Below are 16823 nucleotides of genomic sequence, written 5' to 3' on the forward strand. Positions count from 1 at the left end.
TGTTGGACTTTTTTTAATGTTTTTTTTTTTTTTTTTTTTTTTAAGGTCTCGTTCTAACTCGTGGCAAGGGGGAAGTTCAAGGCGAGGCGGCCGGAGCAGTGGAGGCCACCGGCGGGGAGACAGCAGTAGTGGCAGCCCTTCTCAGTCCCCCTCCAGACAAAACCACAGTCCCTCACCTTCTTTGAAGGGAGCCCCGGCCTCTACTGCCATTACAGTATCTGACAAACTAAGAAAGTAAGATCATATGAACAGCTCTCAAATAAATCCATCACAGAGCTCCCTGCTGCTGCTGCTGTACCATAAATGATACATACCTTCAAGTGTCTCAAACCATCTGGCAAAAAATAATTAATATGGGCAGTCATTATATCATGTTTATATAATGAACAAGGCTTAACAGCAGTATCCTGCCATATAAAAAACGTTTTAACATTTGAGTTAAAAAGGTCCAAATAAAGGCTCTGCTCTGATACAGACACCAGAGATGCTGTTAATTTAACTAGTCCTGGAACAGACACCGGTGCTTTACAAGTTCTCTAAATTAGTCAGATGAGAAACTTTTTCAACACGAATCCTAATCTTTGTCTTTCCCTCCTGTGTAGGCCTGAAAATCCGGGTGGTAAAGAGACGGGAGCTGCCAAAGTCAGTAAGAATTTGTTCTAGCTGGGTTTCTTGCTAAAAGCCTACGCCTCCCTCATCCCTGACAGGCTGACATGGTTGTCCACCAGACTGGGATGTAGAAGCCATTTTTGTCCTTAAAGAAAGAAAAATGTTGTGTTTTTTCTTATCCTAATGACTTCAGGATAAGATGTGCACTGTTGTAAAAAGAAAAAAAAGCCCATAGAAATTACATTTTAACCATTAATGCTGAAGGGACTGCACATAGAACCCATCCTAATATTTACTGATCAGCTTTGGCTTTGGTCTTAATGAAACTGTGATGTATGAGTACACAGACCTGTGTGTGCATAACCTTTTACACAGTACATTTCTTTGTACTTACAAAAACCATTCATTTGTCCTCATGATCACTCAAGGTTTCCAGCGTCGGACACTGTGAAATTAGCAGCAGAAAGGTTCTCATGTTTTTGATCAGCTTTGGCTGCACTCTGTGTGAGACTGGAAGCCACTGATCTGGTTCTGTGTTAGTTTGTGACAATTACAATCTGGCCTCTTTTGTTCCATTGTTTGTCTTAACTTTATGCTTGTGCTTACTCGGCGTCTACGCACTCCCTGTGCGGTGTAAGTACAGGAGTTATCAGAAGTTTAAAAAAAACAAAAAACAATTAGGTCTGTGTAGCGTTTGTTCATCAGATTTCGCTGTTACTTCAGCAGCAGCAGCAGCGTCGTCGTATTGGAGATCCTCTAGAAGTTTCTGATCAAACATTATATTCAGTGTAAACGCAGGAATGAAAAGCTGTCTGTGTTTTTCACTCTCGACCAGCTCATGTCCATAAAAAAATTAATTTATTATTGAAAACATGTTCCTTTTAATCTGTGCCCCCGGGCCCTTCACTGTCCTAAACTGGTTTCTCCTCTCCATGGTAAAACGCAAACATGGTTGAACTCGGAATGCTCTTCTGTTAATTTTGCCCGCAGGGATTTGACCTGCCGTTTTTCTTGCCTGGCCAGGTTTTAACAGCCCAGTCGAGGGTGTGTCAGAGTCAAAACACCACCGTCTCCTCCTGAGTTCTGTTGAAATCAACGGAGCTTGAACCTGCTCTTAGTTCACTGTCCATCACCGTCTCCCTGTTTTCAGTTGTCCTCGGCCCCCCTCTCTCTCTCCAAGTGCCCTCACTTTTATCAATTGCCATAAAGCGTAGCAGCGTTGTGCCCTAACCCCTTCTCCTGAACACACACGCTTCATTTATCTGCTCATCTCTCAGTTAACTAAGCAAACATCACATGCAGTAGATTTAATTTCTGCTTTATTTCCTCCCCGCCTTCGGAGCAGATAAAGATGACGTTATTGTGATAGTGTAACTAAGTAATCCCTTGCATCTTAACGTTTTGCGTACACACATATACACACACGCTTATATTATTTCAGGCCGTGAAAAGATGTGCTAACACAAGTCTTATCACCTGCAGCCCAAGATGACCCCGCAGGAGCGACTGAAGCTACGAATGCAAAAAGCACTCAACAGGCAGTGTGAGTTCACAGGGCACAGTGTGCTTCTTACTGTTGTGTGCATGTGTTTCAGTACAAATATACTGGATCCTCAGTCAGACGTTTGACATTAAACTACAAATGTTCACATGGTGTTTTTTTTTTTTGTCCCGCCGCTGCAGCCAAGGCGGATAAAAGAGCTGCTCAGGTGAAGATTCAGCAGCAGGAACACAAACGACAGGTGTGGTTGTCTGTGTCAGTTTGTGTGTGTGTGTGTGTTTAGATTTGGTGGAATACTTTAATATTTACTGCACTGGGTTGTTCATTTGACAGGAGCGAGAAGGAGAACTACGAGCCATGGCACGGAAGATACGCATGAAGTAAGGCTCTGTGTCATGACCAGATTTTTATCATTTTATTTATTATGAATATTTATTTGCAAAAGACTAACTTAATCTGTTCGTAGGGAGCGGGAGCGTCGCGAAAAGGAGAGAGATGAATGGGAAAGACAGTACGGCAGACAGAGTCACTCACCGTCTCCCACCAAACATAGTGAGTGTTTTAGTCAGTCTATTATAATGTGGGTTCAGTGCAGGTAAGGTTGATAACCTGAACGTTTATTGTTTGTAGCGGTACGCGCTGTAATCTGCTGGATCAAAAGTGTTCAATCTGACAGTTGGTCTGACAGTTTAATGTGCTTTAAATGGCTCTGCCGTTGTTTTCATCATGACCTTGTCGTTTCTCCCTCAGGCCGAGAACACAACTCCCACAGAAGGTATGTGAGAGCACTTTTTTTTTATCAAATATGTGATGCACAGCGCCCCCGAGGCTGTAAACCAGTTTGTGTAAGAAAGAAGCTGCAACAAATCATATATTGTGTATTTGTATTGCCTTAAATATCAATATATACCAGAATTGTTATCTGAAATTGAAACAGTTCAAACACAGAAATGACTCGGTGTCAGTTTAAGAGATGCCAATGTGAAGGAACCAGACCCTGTCAAGTGCTGTTGTCTGTCTCATTTGTTTGGGGTTAAAGATGAAATTTGGAGTTTGGGTAAAGTCAGAGGAGGGAGATATTAGGAGCAGAGACGGAACAGCCTCAACTGTCCGTGTGGTTGTTGTTAATCAGGATTAATTTACAATTTTCAATATTTCCAAACCTGTTTTTGAGCCAAAAAAAGAGCCGGTTTAGTTGAACACAACATTAAGATACTCTCAGGAATTCAAGAAAGACAATAAAGATTCCATGTTTTATATTGCTGGGTTTTCTTTCTCCACTCTGTCCCTGAGCATTGTCTTTGTTTTTTCCAGGAGGTCCCGATCCAGATCCAGATCTCGTTCTCGTTCTCGTTCTCGATCTCGATCACGGAGTCCTTACCACAGACACTGAGGAATCAAAAGGACACGCTGACTCCGACACTAACCCACGAACAAACACTTTACAACAGAAGCTGATAGAAGGAGAACAGAGGGTGATCTCTGGTACTGTTTGAATTTGAATCAGTATAATCAAACAGTAAACCAATCAAACATGTGATTAGTCTCACGACAAAAGTCTTGTCATGAGTCTCATCATGACGAAAATTGAACTCTAGACTTCATTTTTGAAAATCATGACTGACTTATTTTGGTGAGTGATTCTTTTTTTCCCTCTCTTTCTGCCTGAACTTTCACTGTAGACTGGTGTCCTAATGTTTCATTATGTATAGCAGCAATACTTTTTTCTCCCTTGCTTTTGCTTCTGTCAAATTGTTCTTCCAGATTTTGCAGTGCGATCGTCATCACATCTGATGAACCAATGTACAGTTAATTTATAAAGATCCAAACTTCCCTAACCAAAAAATAATAGGACAAACTCGATGCAATCGTCATGAAAACAATTGTTCTTTTTATACTCCGTCTTCCGCAACTTGGTTAACAGCAGCTGTTTGACTTTCTTTGACCTCAGTAAAATGTGATTTTCATTGCAGAACAGCTAATAAAACATTTTCTGAAATATTTGTTCATGTTTGTTTTATTGCCTAATAAAATCAAGAACGATTTGCATTGCAGGATGAAAGTTGTTTTTTTCACCCCAAGTTATGACCAATAGAAAAATAAGTTTTATTACAATATTTTGCATCAAAATAAGATGATTATATTACATGGTATATATCAAGGCTAGAAAGACACTGAGGCAGATCCCCCACCAGCCACCCCGCGGCCCTGGGCTCATTACCCAGTCCCCAAATCCCTGGTCTGGTTGCGTCAGGAAAGGCATCTGGTCAAAACTACACAGTGTTTGTGCCAGGAAGTGTATTCCAAGCTCTTGTGCTGTCAAGTGTCATCTCAAGTCTACATTTACAACTAAATGTTAATTTTTACAAAACTATAATAACTCAATGTGCTGAAGGAGATCGTAATTCATGCTTCTACCTAAAATGTGTTTTCTTGATGATGCCTTGGTCTTGTGGGAACGTAGTGACAATTAAAAAAAAAACAACAACATGTAAAACTCACTGCAGCTGTAACAAAGTGATTATTAACAACGTAAAGAAGCTCATTACAAATGTGTCCCTTGGAACCGAACTTCCTGCATAAGTGGAAGACTCCAGAGAACCTGATCATGATGTTGGTTTGACTCCTACTCATCAGTGGTTTTTACAAACCTGTTTTTAATGATATATATATATATATTAACTTTTGTGAATTCTTCTGAACTCTATACCTGTGATGAAACCAAGAGTGCTGCTGTTTTTTGTGTTGAGATCAACAATATTTTGATTTCATATTACTGCGAATAGAAAGCGGTTCAACTTGTGAGGAAACGTTGAGGAAAATTATAAAAACAAATAGTCTAATTATCCCAAAATGTCATCACCTTCCTGTAGGGAGGGTCGGCGGTTTAACCCAGGGTTAAAAGTTGCGCTTTAGTCGACAGATAAATGACAGTTGCTGTGCGCAGGCTGCAGTCTGTTGCAATCGCTTCCGCATGCTCACCAGGAGATGGCGGTAGATCTCGTCTTTGTGGTTGAGGATGTTTAACTGCTGCCCGTCCTCAGTGAGTCTTTAAGTTCTGGGTCTTTCTGTGTACATTTAACACACAGGGACGCAGCAGTCACAGCCTGGTTAACGTGAAAAGGAGAAATGAGTGCTCCTACAGTTCCGGTTTGTTTTGGGGGGTTTTGCACACACCTGTGGGGGGGAAACAGCGTGGTTTTAGTTCCTCTGTGCTGCTGCGGAGGAAACGAACAGACGTGTGTGTGTGTGTGCATGCGCTCTCGGGCGCGCGTGACATGGAGAGACGTAATTGAAACACGCGGTGAAAAAAATGAGAGAGAAAAGTGATAAAGAAGGTGTGAAGAGAGAAGGGCGGGCTCAGGGTCGGTGGGGCGGGCGGTGCTTAGGCTCGACCATGCCCCCTCCTGCCCTCTATCTTGTCGCTTCGAGGGGGAAGAAGTGTGAACTTGAACGCCGCCTTCACTGAACGGACTGTGTGTGTGTGTAAGTGTGTGTGAGTGAGAGAGTCCCGCAGCCAGAGGCCACTCTCTCGCTCACTCTCATCAGCGTCTTCGTAACATCCGCGTCGCACCGCTTGGTTCTGGGCAGTTAGTCGGAGGATTTTTGGCCGGACGCTGTGTTCAAGCACCGGCGGTTTTCATTACTTGTCCGCGAGAAGCAGGTGAACGATTGGCCGGAGTGGAGAGAAACGGAGCGCTGACGCACCATGTCCAGGCGCAAACTTGGAAGCAGACCGCAGCACCTGAGTGCGTTTCACGGTAAGAGTGTAGCTGTGCGTGGACACGGTGAGCTTGCTGGTCACTCGTTTTTATCTCTTATTGACTATTTCTTACTGAGTAAAATTAAACGTCCTTTAAATTTATCCACGACGTTGTTTTGATGTTCACCGTTTATCTACATTTTCCGCGCAGTGATACACAACATGTAAAAGTTAACAGTGGATTAAACAATTTCCCTCGAAATGAAATAGTGTTGTTTGTTTAAACACGGACCATATTCCGGATGGACGCGTTTTAATCCACTTTGCAGGTAAATATTTAGTTAAAGGCTCACATTTTTCTGCCCGTGTTTGTCCTGATGTGCACTTGGCTGCAGTGGTGTTCATAGAGGACAGACCGGTTTACTGGCACGCTGTTTTTAGAGGCTACAGGTCCGAACACGATGATTAATGTTTCCAGCTTAGAAGATGTTGATCAAGTTTCTCCGTATCTTTGTGTCTCGCTGTCTTTCTCCGAGCTCTGATGAGTTGTGATCCATCATCTGTTTAAAGTGAACCAGATCCTCACAGCTTCACACCGAGACAGACCTAAAAACAAAAACAACCCTGTGTCCTCCGTCTGTGTGAGCATCATAGATCACACAGTCAGGGTGGACGTGGATTCAGGGGGGAAAAGTTTCATGATGGCTAAGAAGTTTGAACAATTTATAACATAAATAAAAGGGACATAAATAATCACAATAATGAACAAATCCATCAAATAAACTTTGATGAACTAAAAAGATATATAGGTCACTACATTATAGTCTGTGTCTGAAAAAGAATACACAAACACCATGACTCCTGACAGCCTTAGGTCCTTTTTCTTTTTTAATTCAATTAATTTTAAAAAAAGGTTTTCAGTAGTTACTGACTCTCAACACCATTTTTTGAAACATCTTGTGAATAAAGACATGATAATGTTGTTTTCCAGTCACAGAAAAACTTGCAGATGTGTTATAGAAGCAGTTTGCCATCTCTATATAAAATCCATCAGTAGCCTGCTTAAAAAAAAAAATCACCATCATCCAGGAGAGTCTAAAAATGTCGACACATTTCTTGTATAGTAGTTAAAATATGACCTGTCATTAGAATAAGGGGCTTAATTTTCATTTTAAATTTGTTTACCATTCTTTAAAATGTGTGTATTTAAAGATGTGAAGAAGAAACAGCCAGCAGTTAAATCTTTTTTTTCTTTTTCTTCATTTACTATGTTTTTGTTTTTGGGTCAACATACAGTACGTGTATAAGGTCAAAGTTGATTGAACTTGGAAACGTGTTTGCAACCCAGAAGGTACAAACATAAAGAACCAACACGATGCTGCAGAGGAAACAAGACAGACGCCAAAGAACACACACACACACACGATTTGTTTTTTACAGTTCTCTATACTGGAGACCAGTGGTGCGTGTCTGGTGTGACCACAGGTCCTGACTCAATCCTCTCTCTCTCGTTTTATGTGTGTGCATGTGTGTGCGTCTGACCGCGCCTTGCAAGTCTGCACAAACAGCACAGCACAGAAAACAGGAAAGGTGACATTTCTGAGTAACAACTGGCGAGATCTGACTACAGACTGTACTGTCTGTACCTGTCCTGTCTGTGTGCTCGCCGGGCTTAGCCCTGGCAGGTGGATCCAGTCCAGGCATTAACAAGGTGTGCCCATGACCGTGTTTGCGCAAGACGTTACTGACACTGACCCCTCCTCGCCCTCCTCCTCCTCCTCGTCCTCCTCCTTCTTTCAGCCACGGGCCTGAGTTTGGATTCAGGCCTTTGAAAAGTGCTTAGGTTTTGTCCGACCCTGTGCATTTGTCGTCCAGCAGTTGACATGAATATCCAGATTGATTAATCACATGATCCGGACCGTTTGTTAATTCAAACACACACACTCTCTTTCTCTCTCTCTCTCTTTTACACACACACACACACTCACAAACCCAAGATCTACTCTTATCTCGGATACCTTCAGTCACTTTTTTTACACTCTTTTATTGCAACAAACTTCCTGTTGAGTAACCTGTCCTCGCTGCCCGCGTGTAGTGTCAGGGTGACATTCTATAAGTGAAAGGTGAATGCCTCGTTATCGTGGCCTTTTTGATTTAGTGTCTTTGACTTGTCAGCACACTGCGGCTGCCGCGCTAAGTGGAGTTGACGGACAGTTGGTCTCTGCGCAGCCCGAGTCGGAACAGGCTGATCTGTGCTGGGTTGGTTAAAGGAAGTGGTCAGCTTTGGCTGAGCAGATTGGCCTCGTTTCTGTAAGGCTTATAACTGAAACTAGCACTTTCAATTACCACGCCTGCCTGTTGTTCCACTGAGGTCTAACTGCACTCTCTGATGAACCTTGGGTCGAGGATGGGAGGTCACGTTCACAAATGGTTCCGTTGGAGTGCTCTATTTTCAGCTAATGATGTAAAAAAAAAAAAACCCACCACACTACCATTGATGATCATATCAGCTCCTTCAACCTGGGACATTCATAAAATGTGTGGATAATGGGAAATACAGGTGCAGTTTAATTAGTTTGATTGTAAGATTTCAGGTTCATTACCTGTAGAAAATGACATAAATGTTACTGTATCTGTTGTTTCGACCAAAACAGGTTTTGTTTTTTCCCTTTTATGAGCCAGGAAGCCAATGTCTGTTCAAGTGAAAGAAGTGAAAGAATTTGTTAATCACCACAATAAGCCAGCTATCCGGAAGACTTATCAAAAAATAGGTGGATTTATTGCTGAATAATGGACCAATCCTTATGTCTTTCGATGTCTTTTGTTTGATAACCCATTCTGATTCCTTCTGTAAAACTTTACTGGTGTATCTTCTCGGTGTTGCTGATCTGCTCTGATCTTCTGACAACTACTGAATCCTCTCTCCTCCTCTGCGTGCCTTCTTCCTCAGAGTCCGGAGACATGGATGGCACCGGCTCGTCCGACCACCATCCACCGACTGCTCCTCTTCCCCCTGCACTCCCACAGGTCCAAGGACCTAATGAGGGTGGTGACCTCTTGACCTGTGGCCAGTGCTGCCAGGCTTTCCCCCTTGCCCACATCATGGCCTTCATCCAGCACAAGCAGGGCGGCTGCCTCTCCCGAAGCCAAGCGGTGAACACTAGCACCACGCCCCCCTCACCTGCCACCCGAGCCCATCAACAGCAGCAGCAGCAGCAGAAGCAGCCGCGTTTGTCGAACGCCAGGTTGGAGCCGGGCTTCATTGAGCTGCGGAGAGCGGCTACCAGAGAGGGAGACGGCGACTGGAGGGAGGAGTCCAGCAGAGCAGGTGAGTGTTGGGTAGAAGCAGCAGTAAAACACTGGCAGGTTGATAATTAGAGACTCTGTATTTTTGTATTGTTTAATTTTCCTTTCCTGTCTGCCACCTCATCATTTAACAAAGCCCCCTTCCCCCCTTCAAGTCCAGCTCATTAGCTAGCCGTTGCCATTAGCAGGCCGGCATGAGTTAGTGACGCACAGGCTAATTGTGTGGAAGGGATAGGCGTCAGGAGCGTTCGGAGAGCACGGAGGGTCCCCCGGGGGCCCCACGCTGAGCACCTGCGCTCCCGAGCTCATTCTCATCTCCCTGACTGTCAGTCTCTGAGGTGGAATGGCCAGGTAAACATGTTTCTCCATTTGTGTCAGCCATGACGCCTTGGACAAACACGCGATGAAGCCCAGCTGCTCTCAGAACCAGTCCAGCACCAGGGTGTCCCGTTCAGGAAGGCCGTTCAGTTGGCTCTGAAAGTTGAGCTTTGCTGTGTGAAGTGGTCAGAGGAGTGTGCGTCTTTCTGGAGCTCTTTTTTTTTTCTGTCTTAACACTGTAATGGAGGACATTGCATCATGTGCGGCTCCTCTGCCAGCTCACACAGCCCCGGGCCGAGCCACCTGAGCTCCTGGGAATTCTTCCCTCTCTTCTCTGCTGTCCTGATCTTATCTATCATCATCTTCATCTTTCTCTCTGTCTTTCACTGGCCCGTGCTGTAGCAATACATGACGTTATGTATTTAAACTGATATTGAACTACAGAAAGACCACAGTGTTGTGCAATATGGAAATTCACCAAAACTCTTTTATCCTAAACGCCAAAACCTTTATCATATAAAGAATTTCCTGCTAACTGCTGATCAACACGATAGTACATTTTTCTAGCGAAGGGCGGTGTCAACATGTCAGTTGAACATGTGACATGGTGTGGAAGTGGACACTTCATGCGGAGACACTCAGGTTTGAGTTGCCCCTGTACATATTTTGAAACCCTCTGTCATGTACACACACGTTAGCAGTTCCTTCCTTTGTGTAACGCTCCGAGGACAGGCGCACGCACCGTTTCCGTTTGTCCACAACCTCTCTGGCTGCTGGAGGTATGACAATACCTCCACTCTGTGTCTCCTTTCTCCCCAACTGAACACACGTGAGTTGTGCGACTCGATGTCATGCCACGGAGCCCCCACGGAGCCCCCACAGATGCAGTAATAAGTAATAAGTTGGGTTTGTGAGTTCTTTTACAGATGCAGTGTAATAAGTTGGGTTTGTGAGTTCTTTTGGAGAATTTGGGTCACAGTTTTTTTGTAGGGCGTAAAAAATCAAATCTTCTCCCGGGTCTCGGTGTTCTTATCTCCACTGATTTTTATCTCTCCTGACATGAAGTCTGAGTTGCCGTGCGTTTAAGTAGCACACATCGGCTACCGTTGCACAACCTTCGGCCTTCTCTCAGTGCTGCGACATCTTGTTTTGCTTGACTGATGATCTGGTCTGCGTGAGAGAAACGCAGCATCTGAGTCGGCCAGGATGACTGGATGTGAAAGAGCAGTTATGCCACAACAGATTGCTCCTCCATCCATGTTTCTGCATTCAGCACCGAGACAGAGAGGGAGGAACGGAGAGCGGGGAGGGGGGTGGGAGGATGGATTACCAAGGAGCCGCGTGCATCTGTCTCATTCCTTTTTATTTATTCTCCTTGTTTGTTTGGCTTTTTTTTTTCACTCATCTTCAACACCCCTCCACCCTCCTCACTTCTTCTCCCATCTTCAACACACTTTCACTTTGCCCTCTTTCACCCCCTCCCCACCCTTTACTCCTCCCCCTGCCTCCCAAGGGAAAAGAGATTCTGCCTGCTGCTCGTTAGTGCTCCTAGCCAATCTGCATTTTTAATTAGTAGTTATTGCTTCTGCTTAATATTCAAGTGCTACCCCAGGCCAAATGGGAATCCTTACGAAAAAAAGCAAGGAGTGAGTGGGGAGAGAGACACTGGCTGGGTATTGTATTTCACTGCGGGACACTATGACAAAAGGCCCCCTCCCCTGCCCTCCTTCAGGGAAAGATTTGGAGGGTTTTGGGGGAAAGATGGGTGAGGCGAGCCGGGGTTGGAGGATGGGTCTCAAACACAATCCAAAAGGGTGACATATTTTTCACGGTGTCTCTTGGCCCCCCGCACTACATGGTAATCTTTTTTATCTAATTTTCTCTCCATCTCCTGAGCCCTGACCTACCTATCCTTCTCTCTTTTTTTCCTGCTTTCACTCTTTCACCCTATTTTAAAAGAACTATCTCAACTTCTCCTGGGTTCCTCCCGCGGCTAGGTTAAAGGACATGAACAGCACAGCTCCTCTCTCTCTAGACAGAGGAGCAGAGGCAGGAGAGAAGGAAACACTTGCTGTCTTTTTCATCTTCAACCCCCTCCCCTCCAGTAAAATACAGAAGGATTTGACTTGAGGAAACATGAAAGCGGCTTATACCAGAGTCTGCTTTGAACCTACAGTTAAAGAAAAAAAAAACAGTTTTCCCCTCAGTTTGGGGATCTTTACTCTAAATTTGATTTATGCAGAATGGCCTCATTTGTCAAGCAGGTTGAGTCAGTACCTGATTTGCATAAAGTGTTGGTTTCCTACGTTCTGCTAATTAGCAATTTGCAGCTTAATTGGAGAGTGGCTCTCAGTGAGGAGACAACGCTATTCATATATAAAAATATCTTCAGATTCACTTTGTGACGTCATTTTCCTCCTCGGCGGCCGCTCAGACGACAGTTTCTTCTCCGTCACCAGGAATGTAACTTTAATTTTCACCCCGCTCAACTTTTTTTTTAACCACCCCTGAGCTTTTACTGACCGTCAGAAGGCTGCCTCTCCTTCAGGCTCTGGAACTGAATGGACAGTAGAAGTCAGTTCCACTCAGGGTGTCACAAACACTGCTGTTTGTTTGTTTCCATTTCAGCTGTCCCCTCTTTATCTTACTGCCTGGCGTCCCTATCTCTCTCTTTTCACCTGTCTCCAAACTCAGCCTTAACTGTCCCTCTGATCTGCTCATCTAATCTGGAGCATTCACCTGAGTGGAAGAAAAAGTAAATCCATGATATTTCTTTATGGTATAAAAACATGGCGGGAGAAAAATATAACAATTTCAAAAGCTCTGACAGGAAGCCGCTAAGCGGTGTGTGTGTCTCAGGGACTTGAGTGACTCAGTCCAGTCTGATGATGAAGTGTATAAAAGGACAGACATTTAAGTACAGGTCTTTCAAGGACATCTGCAGAGAAAGATGACACATTCTGAAAGCATTTCATTTGATGAAAGAAAACTAAAATGATGTGATAGTAGTGAGATAGAAGTGGAGGCCACGCTGTAGAAAGGTGAATTGTGGGTTGTGAACTAACGTCTTCCTGCCACTTCCAAAATATGCAGATTGAGGATTAGATTACCCTCAGGTTACCTTGGGTGTGAATGCGACAGCTGGGTTTGGTTCCAGCTCTCTTCTATCCCGAGTCAACCTAATCATTTAGGAACTATTTTATAGAGGAATTCATTAACTTATTGTTCAGAATAATTTCCTCTACAGCTGTTGAACTGTTGGACACTCTGTGTGTTACTTCCATAAATGATTGTGTTCTGTTTCTCCTCTTTTGTTCCAGTGCCAGAGGAACCGTCCTATTTCACCTGCCAACAGTGTGAGAGCATGTTCCCATCAGCGTGGATGCTGCTACAACATGCTCAGCACACGCACTCCTTCAGCATCTACCAAGAGGACACGGATGTTTCTGCAGATATGAACGCAGAAGAAGTCCTGAAGGAGATGAAGCCCGTGGCGGCCACTCTGGACCCACGCCACCTGAGCCAAGCTCTGGCCTCAGCCTTTCAGCCCCGACAGGGTCGCTCCCGTCAGACACACGTCGCCTCCTCTCCCAGCAGCTCCCAGTTGCTGAACTTCTCGGTGCGGCTCAGGGAGCTCGCCAAGGGGAATAACAACACCAGCAGCGCCTCACCTGGCTGTCTTATGCTGTCTCCGTCCTCGTCTCCACCTGCAGCGTCCACGTTTCCTCAGACCGGCAGCCTCCAGTCTGACTTCCCCTGTGATATTTGTGACCGGAACTTTCTGTCCGTGCATGCCCTGACAAACCACCGTCGTACGCATGCCTGCGAGAGGCCCTATCACTGTGGGGTATGCGGGCTGGCCTTTGCCCAGAGTGGCCAGCTTGCCCGACACATACGGAGCCATCACAAGGAGGCCGCAGGTGGAGGAAGTGGATATGAGTTGGTGGAGATGGTCGGGATGGAGGAGGATGTCAGCAGGCAGGGCGTGAGGGCGAGGTTTCCAATACAGGCATCTACAAACACAGGTAGGGCCGTGGTCGGTGCCGACCCCAGGGTCCAAGGTCAGTCTGAGCTGGACCTGTCTCTGCCCAAACACCCGTCCATTGCCTCAGGCCTGATGCTGCTGAACTCACAGGTTAGACCATCAGAGAGAGAGTTGCTGAGTCTGTACCAGAGGGAGGCAGGGGAGGCAGGAGAGGAGGAGGCTGAAGGGCAGGGGGAGCCGCCGCACACCTCACCCTGCGCCAGCCCTTCCGAAGGCTCACTGGAGAGCGGCGAGACAGGAGGCAGCGGCGAGAGCGGCATCGCCAGCGGGAACTGTACGCCCAAACGGACGGAAAATGGCGACCGTGGGCGTGGAGTCGGAGAGTGGGAGAGTGAGAGAGAGATAAACGATAGGGAAAAGGACTGGACAACTGCCAAAGTCAGCGAGGTGGTGCAGGAGTGGCAGAGGGAGAACGAGTGGAGGTGCGTCGCCGGGGCGATCGGCAGCAACAGCAGCGCGACTGCTCTTTCCACAGGAAAGAAAAAGAAAGACGAGGCCTGCGAGTACTGTGGTAAACAGTTCCGAAACAGCAGCAACCTGACAGTGCACCGCCGCAGCCACACAGGTGAGCGGCCGTATCGCTGCGGCCTGTGTAACTACGCCTGCGCTCAGAGCTCAAAGTTAACACGCCACATGAAAACCCATGGTGCTCAGGGAGTCAAGGCTCCCTTCCTGTGCCAGCTGTGCAGCGTCCCCTTCACAGTCTACGCCACTCTGGAGAAACACCTCAAGAAAGTGCACGGCCTGAGCCACGCCAGCGTAGGTGCGTTCACACAAGTCACTGCTAACGACCATTTAGCCGCTGTGAAAAGCGAAGACGCGGTGGGAGTAAAGATGGAGGAGGAGGAAGCCCACTTGGATCAGATGGAAACTGAGGCGGTGAAGAGCGTGAAGAGGGAGGACGCCCAGAGTCGTGCTGAGTATCTGGAGAGAGGATCGAGTCCAGCCTCGGCGGGGAGTCTCCTCCCACCTGAGAGCGGTGCAGACATGGGCTCAGCTTTGACTTTTGCTCTGTGAGGGCTGTTCTCAATCACAGATGACTTTTTTTTTTTTTTTTTTTTGAAAAAGCACTGCACAGGATTTGACTCACATTTTTCTATTTTATTTAAAGAACTCACCCCATCCTTAAAATGACAGTCAAGCAATAATAAAAAAAAAAGCTACAGGAAGAGTAGCAACTCCACCTTGTTTGGTATCAACCCAGTTGTTCACAGCTGAAGGCAAAGCTGACGGATGAAAGTAGGTGCCGACAGTTGATGCAGACCACAGAGAAAAACAAGGCCATGACATTCAACAGGGAGATTACCCAAGCTGCTGAACAGGAAGTGAACTGCCACAGTCCACACCGACACAGGAAACTGATCACCATGTTACAGTGCAGGGTGCAAAAACTAGAACAATTTATCTCTACGCCGGACAGGTGAAGATGGATATTAACCCTCCGATTATACAAAAAAAAAAAAGAAACAGTTTGAGAGAAGGTTGTTGAATATAATTCACCGTATCCTCAGGTGGAGGATGATGTCGTGCTTCTCTACTCTCTTACTCCACAGACGGCCTTTTAAAGGCTGAACAGACACAGGGTGAAATGAATCCAAACACTGTACGGACCGTCCGCCTGCAGTTTCTCAGACCCCTCTTGTTAAAAGCGCTTGCTTGTCACAACACTTGTCACTTAACATAATGTTTACAGGACTCGCAGGGCCAAGCAAGGTTGTGCTCTGATATTATAACAGTGTGTATGAATGACTATCACTCTCTTCTTCCTTTGGTCTAATTTTTTTTTTTTTTTTTTTAGGAGCGTGAATACAGAGACTCTGATGTCTCACCTGCTGACAGTTTATGTTGTTGTTGATTAGTTTCTATGCATAAAAAAAGACAATTTTTATCTCTATGTGAAACGGGTGTTTATAATAATTCTCTATTTGTATGTAGTTTTGTGACGGTAATTGCTCTCTCCTTATTGTTTACACTGGTGTCAGTCTGGCTCGAGGCTTGTGCATGGTTTTGTAACGTTTCTTTCGTTGTTGTCCTTGCTTGCTTTTTTCCTTTTATTTATGGATGCGTCGCGCCGATGATTGTGTTACTGTTCGAGTCCGTTTTACTGCTGAGCCACAGGGTCGAGAACAGCGGCAGTACGGGGCTGATCTGGGGTCAGTTGTAGAGAATGACAAATTGATAATCCTCACACCTGTTTTGTTCTGAATGCCACGACGCGTTTCTGACATGGCGGGTTATAAGATTTGAGTAAATCTTTTTTTTTTTTATTTAACGAGAGGCGTCTTCAGGTAGAGGTCAACTGACATGCTCCTAGCGGCTGCGATGATGTTGTCATGATGTCGACTTTCCTTCACGTCAGGGGAAACAGGTCCTCATGTTCTAGCCAATGACTGTGGATAAGTGTGGTGGAACTGTTCAGGGATAATATTTTGTATATAGAGTCACATACTTGCTCTTGCTGTACCTGTTATTGTTATTATTAATAATATAATCAGCCTGTCACTGTTACATTCCCTTCACTTCTCCTCTCTGCGTCTCGCCTCCTCACGGAGCGCCGGCTGTTGTGAAGCCTTTTCCACTCTGCTCTGTTTTTGTAAACTTGAATTCATTTTTGTACTGTGTCACAAAGAGCCTCAATAAAGCCATTTGAGGTCAAATGTATCATTTGATTTATTTATTTATTTTTAAGTCTTCTTTGTCTCCCTTTTTCTTTGTTGATGTTTTTTTTCCTCTCTCTCTCTTTCGCATGTTTAATTTATCAGCCTCTTATTTGGTTCCCGGAGCCTCGACAAGGCGTTTGAATCTATTTTTAAGAATCTTCTCACCAGGATGTTGTGTCAGTAAGTGTGGGGTCCTTTCTCTGAGGACCATAGTCAGTGCTGAGTTATTAATTTTTAATGTGAGTCTTCGGTTTAGGGACCCTCACTCCTTATTTACATTTCTTCTATGTTTCTGTTTCTGCATTGAAACACTGCAGTGACGTGTGTATATTTATACACACTTCTCTCTCATATGCAGATATTTTTGAGTCGCTGTCACTCACCCTGCAGGATGCTGGATGGGTGCAACGAGCTGTGATGGGACACGGGCGACAGGGATTTCTCAGGGTACAACATTGATGGGGGGGGCAGTTTGGTTATTGTTTGTGGGCATGTATGAGGCACAGAAAGGTGTGTAAGGAGTGTCAAGGGGTTGGGGATAATTGCTGACTCCACTTTAAGGGCGTAAAAAAAAAAACCTCTGCAGCAGCATCTCTGGCCTTAACTCCACCCGCAGCCCCCCCCCCCCCCCCTACACAAAAATAAATTTCAATGACCTCTTCCTCCTCTAGCTCATTAACA

At 45.3% G+C, this 16823-nt stretch overlaps 2 protein-coding genes across 3 annotated transcripts in view; both read left to right on the forward strand.

Annotated features, from left to right (window-relative positions):
* Window positions 1–4113, forward strand: part of clasrp (CLK4-associating serine/arginine rich protein) — a 9817-nt gene extending 5704 nt beyond the window's left edge. The window contains exons 14-21 of one of the 2 annotated variants that reach the window (XR_001760012.2): window positions 46–234; window positions 603–646; window positions 2092–2152; window positions 2293–2351; window positions 2444–2490; window positions 2577–2662; window positions 2861–2885; window positions 3425–4113. Coding sequence is in view for 1 of the 2 variants with exons in the window: in XM_008309663.3 (XP_008307885.1) it covers window positions 46–234; window positions 603–642; window positions 2092–2152; window positions 2293–2351; window positions 2444–2490; window positions 2577–2662; window positions 2861–2885; window positions 3425–3503 (586 nt within the window). In the remaining variant the exon portion in view is untranslated. The remainder of the gene's footprint in view (window positions 1–45; window positions 235–602; window positions 647–2091; window positions 2153–2292; window positions 2352–2443; window positions 2491–2576; window positions 2663–2860; window positions 2886–3424) is intronic. The other variant, XM_008309663.3, reaches the window with a different exon arrangement.
* Window positions 4114–5442: 1329 nt separating this feature from the next.
* Window positions 5443–16139, forward strand: znf296 (zinc finger protein 296). Its single transcript, XM_008309664.3, has 3 exons — window positions 5443–5871; window positions 8764–9141; window positions 12758–16139. Exons 1-3 carry the CDS (start codon window positions 5820–5822, stop codon window positions 14497–14499), a joined length of 2172 nt encoding a protein of 723 aa, XP_008307886.1. The 5' UTR covers window positions 5443–5819; the 3' UTR covers window positions 14500–16139.
* Window positions 16140–16823: the final 684 nt, after the last annotated feature.

The sequence above is a fragment of the Cynoglossus semilaevis genome, chromosome 4 (genome assembly GCF_000523025.1).
Source record: "Cynoglossus semilaevis isolate Cse_v1.0 chromosome 4, Cse_v1.0, whole genome shotgun sequence".
In the NCBI taxonomy this organism is placed as follows: Eukaryota; Metazoa; Chordata; class Actinopteri; order Pleuronectiformes; family Cynoglossidae; genus Cynoglossus; species Cynoglossus semilaevis.

Bases quoted from the DNA above. Each gene is read 5' to 3' on its own strand.
- znf296 (XM_008309664.3), top strand. From the start codon at position 5,820: ATGTCCAGGCGCAAACTTGGAAGCAGACCGCAGCACCTGAGTGCGTTT. The intron at 5,872-8,763 runs GTAAGAGTGTAG...CTTCTTCCTCAG, and splicing joins GCACCTGAGTGCGTTTCACG to AGTCCGGAGACATGGATGGC. The intron at 9,142-12,757 runs GTGAGTGTTGGG...CTTTTGTTCCAG, and splicing joins GGAGGAGTCCAGCAGAGCAG to TGCCAGAGGAACCGTCCTAT.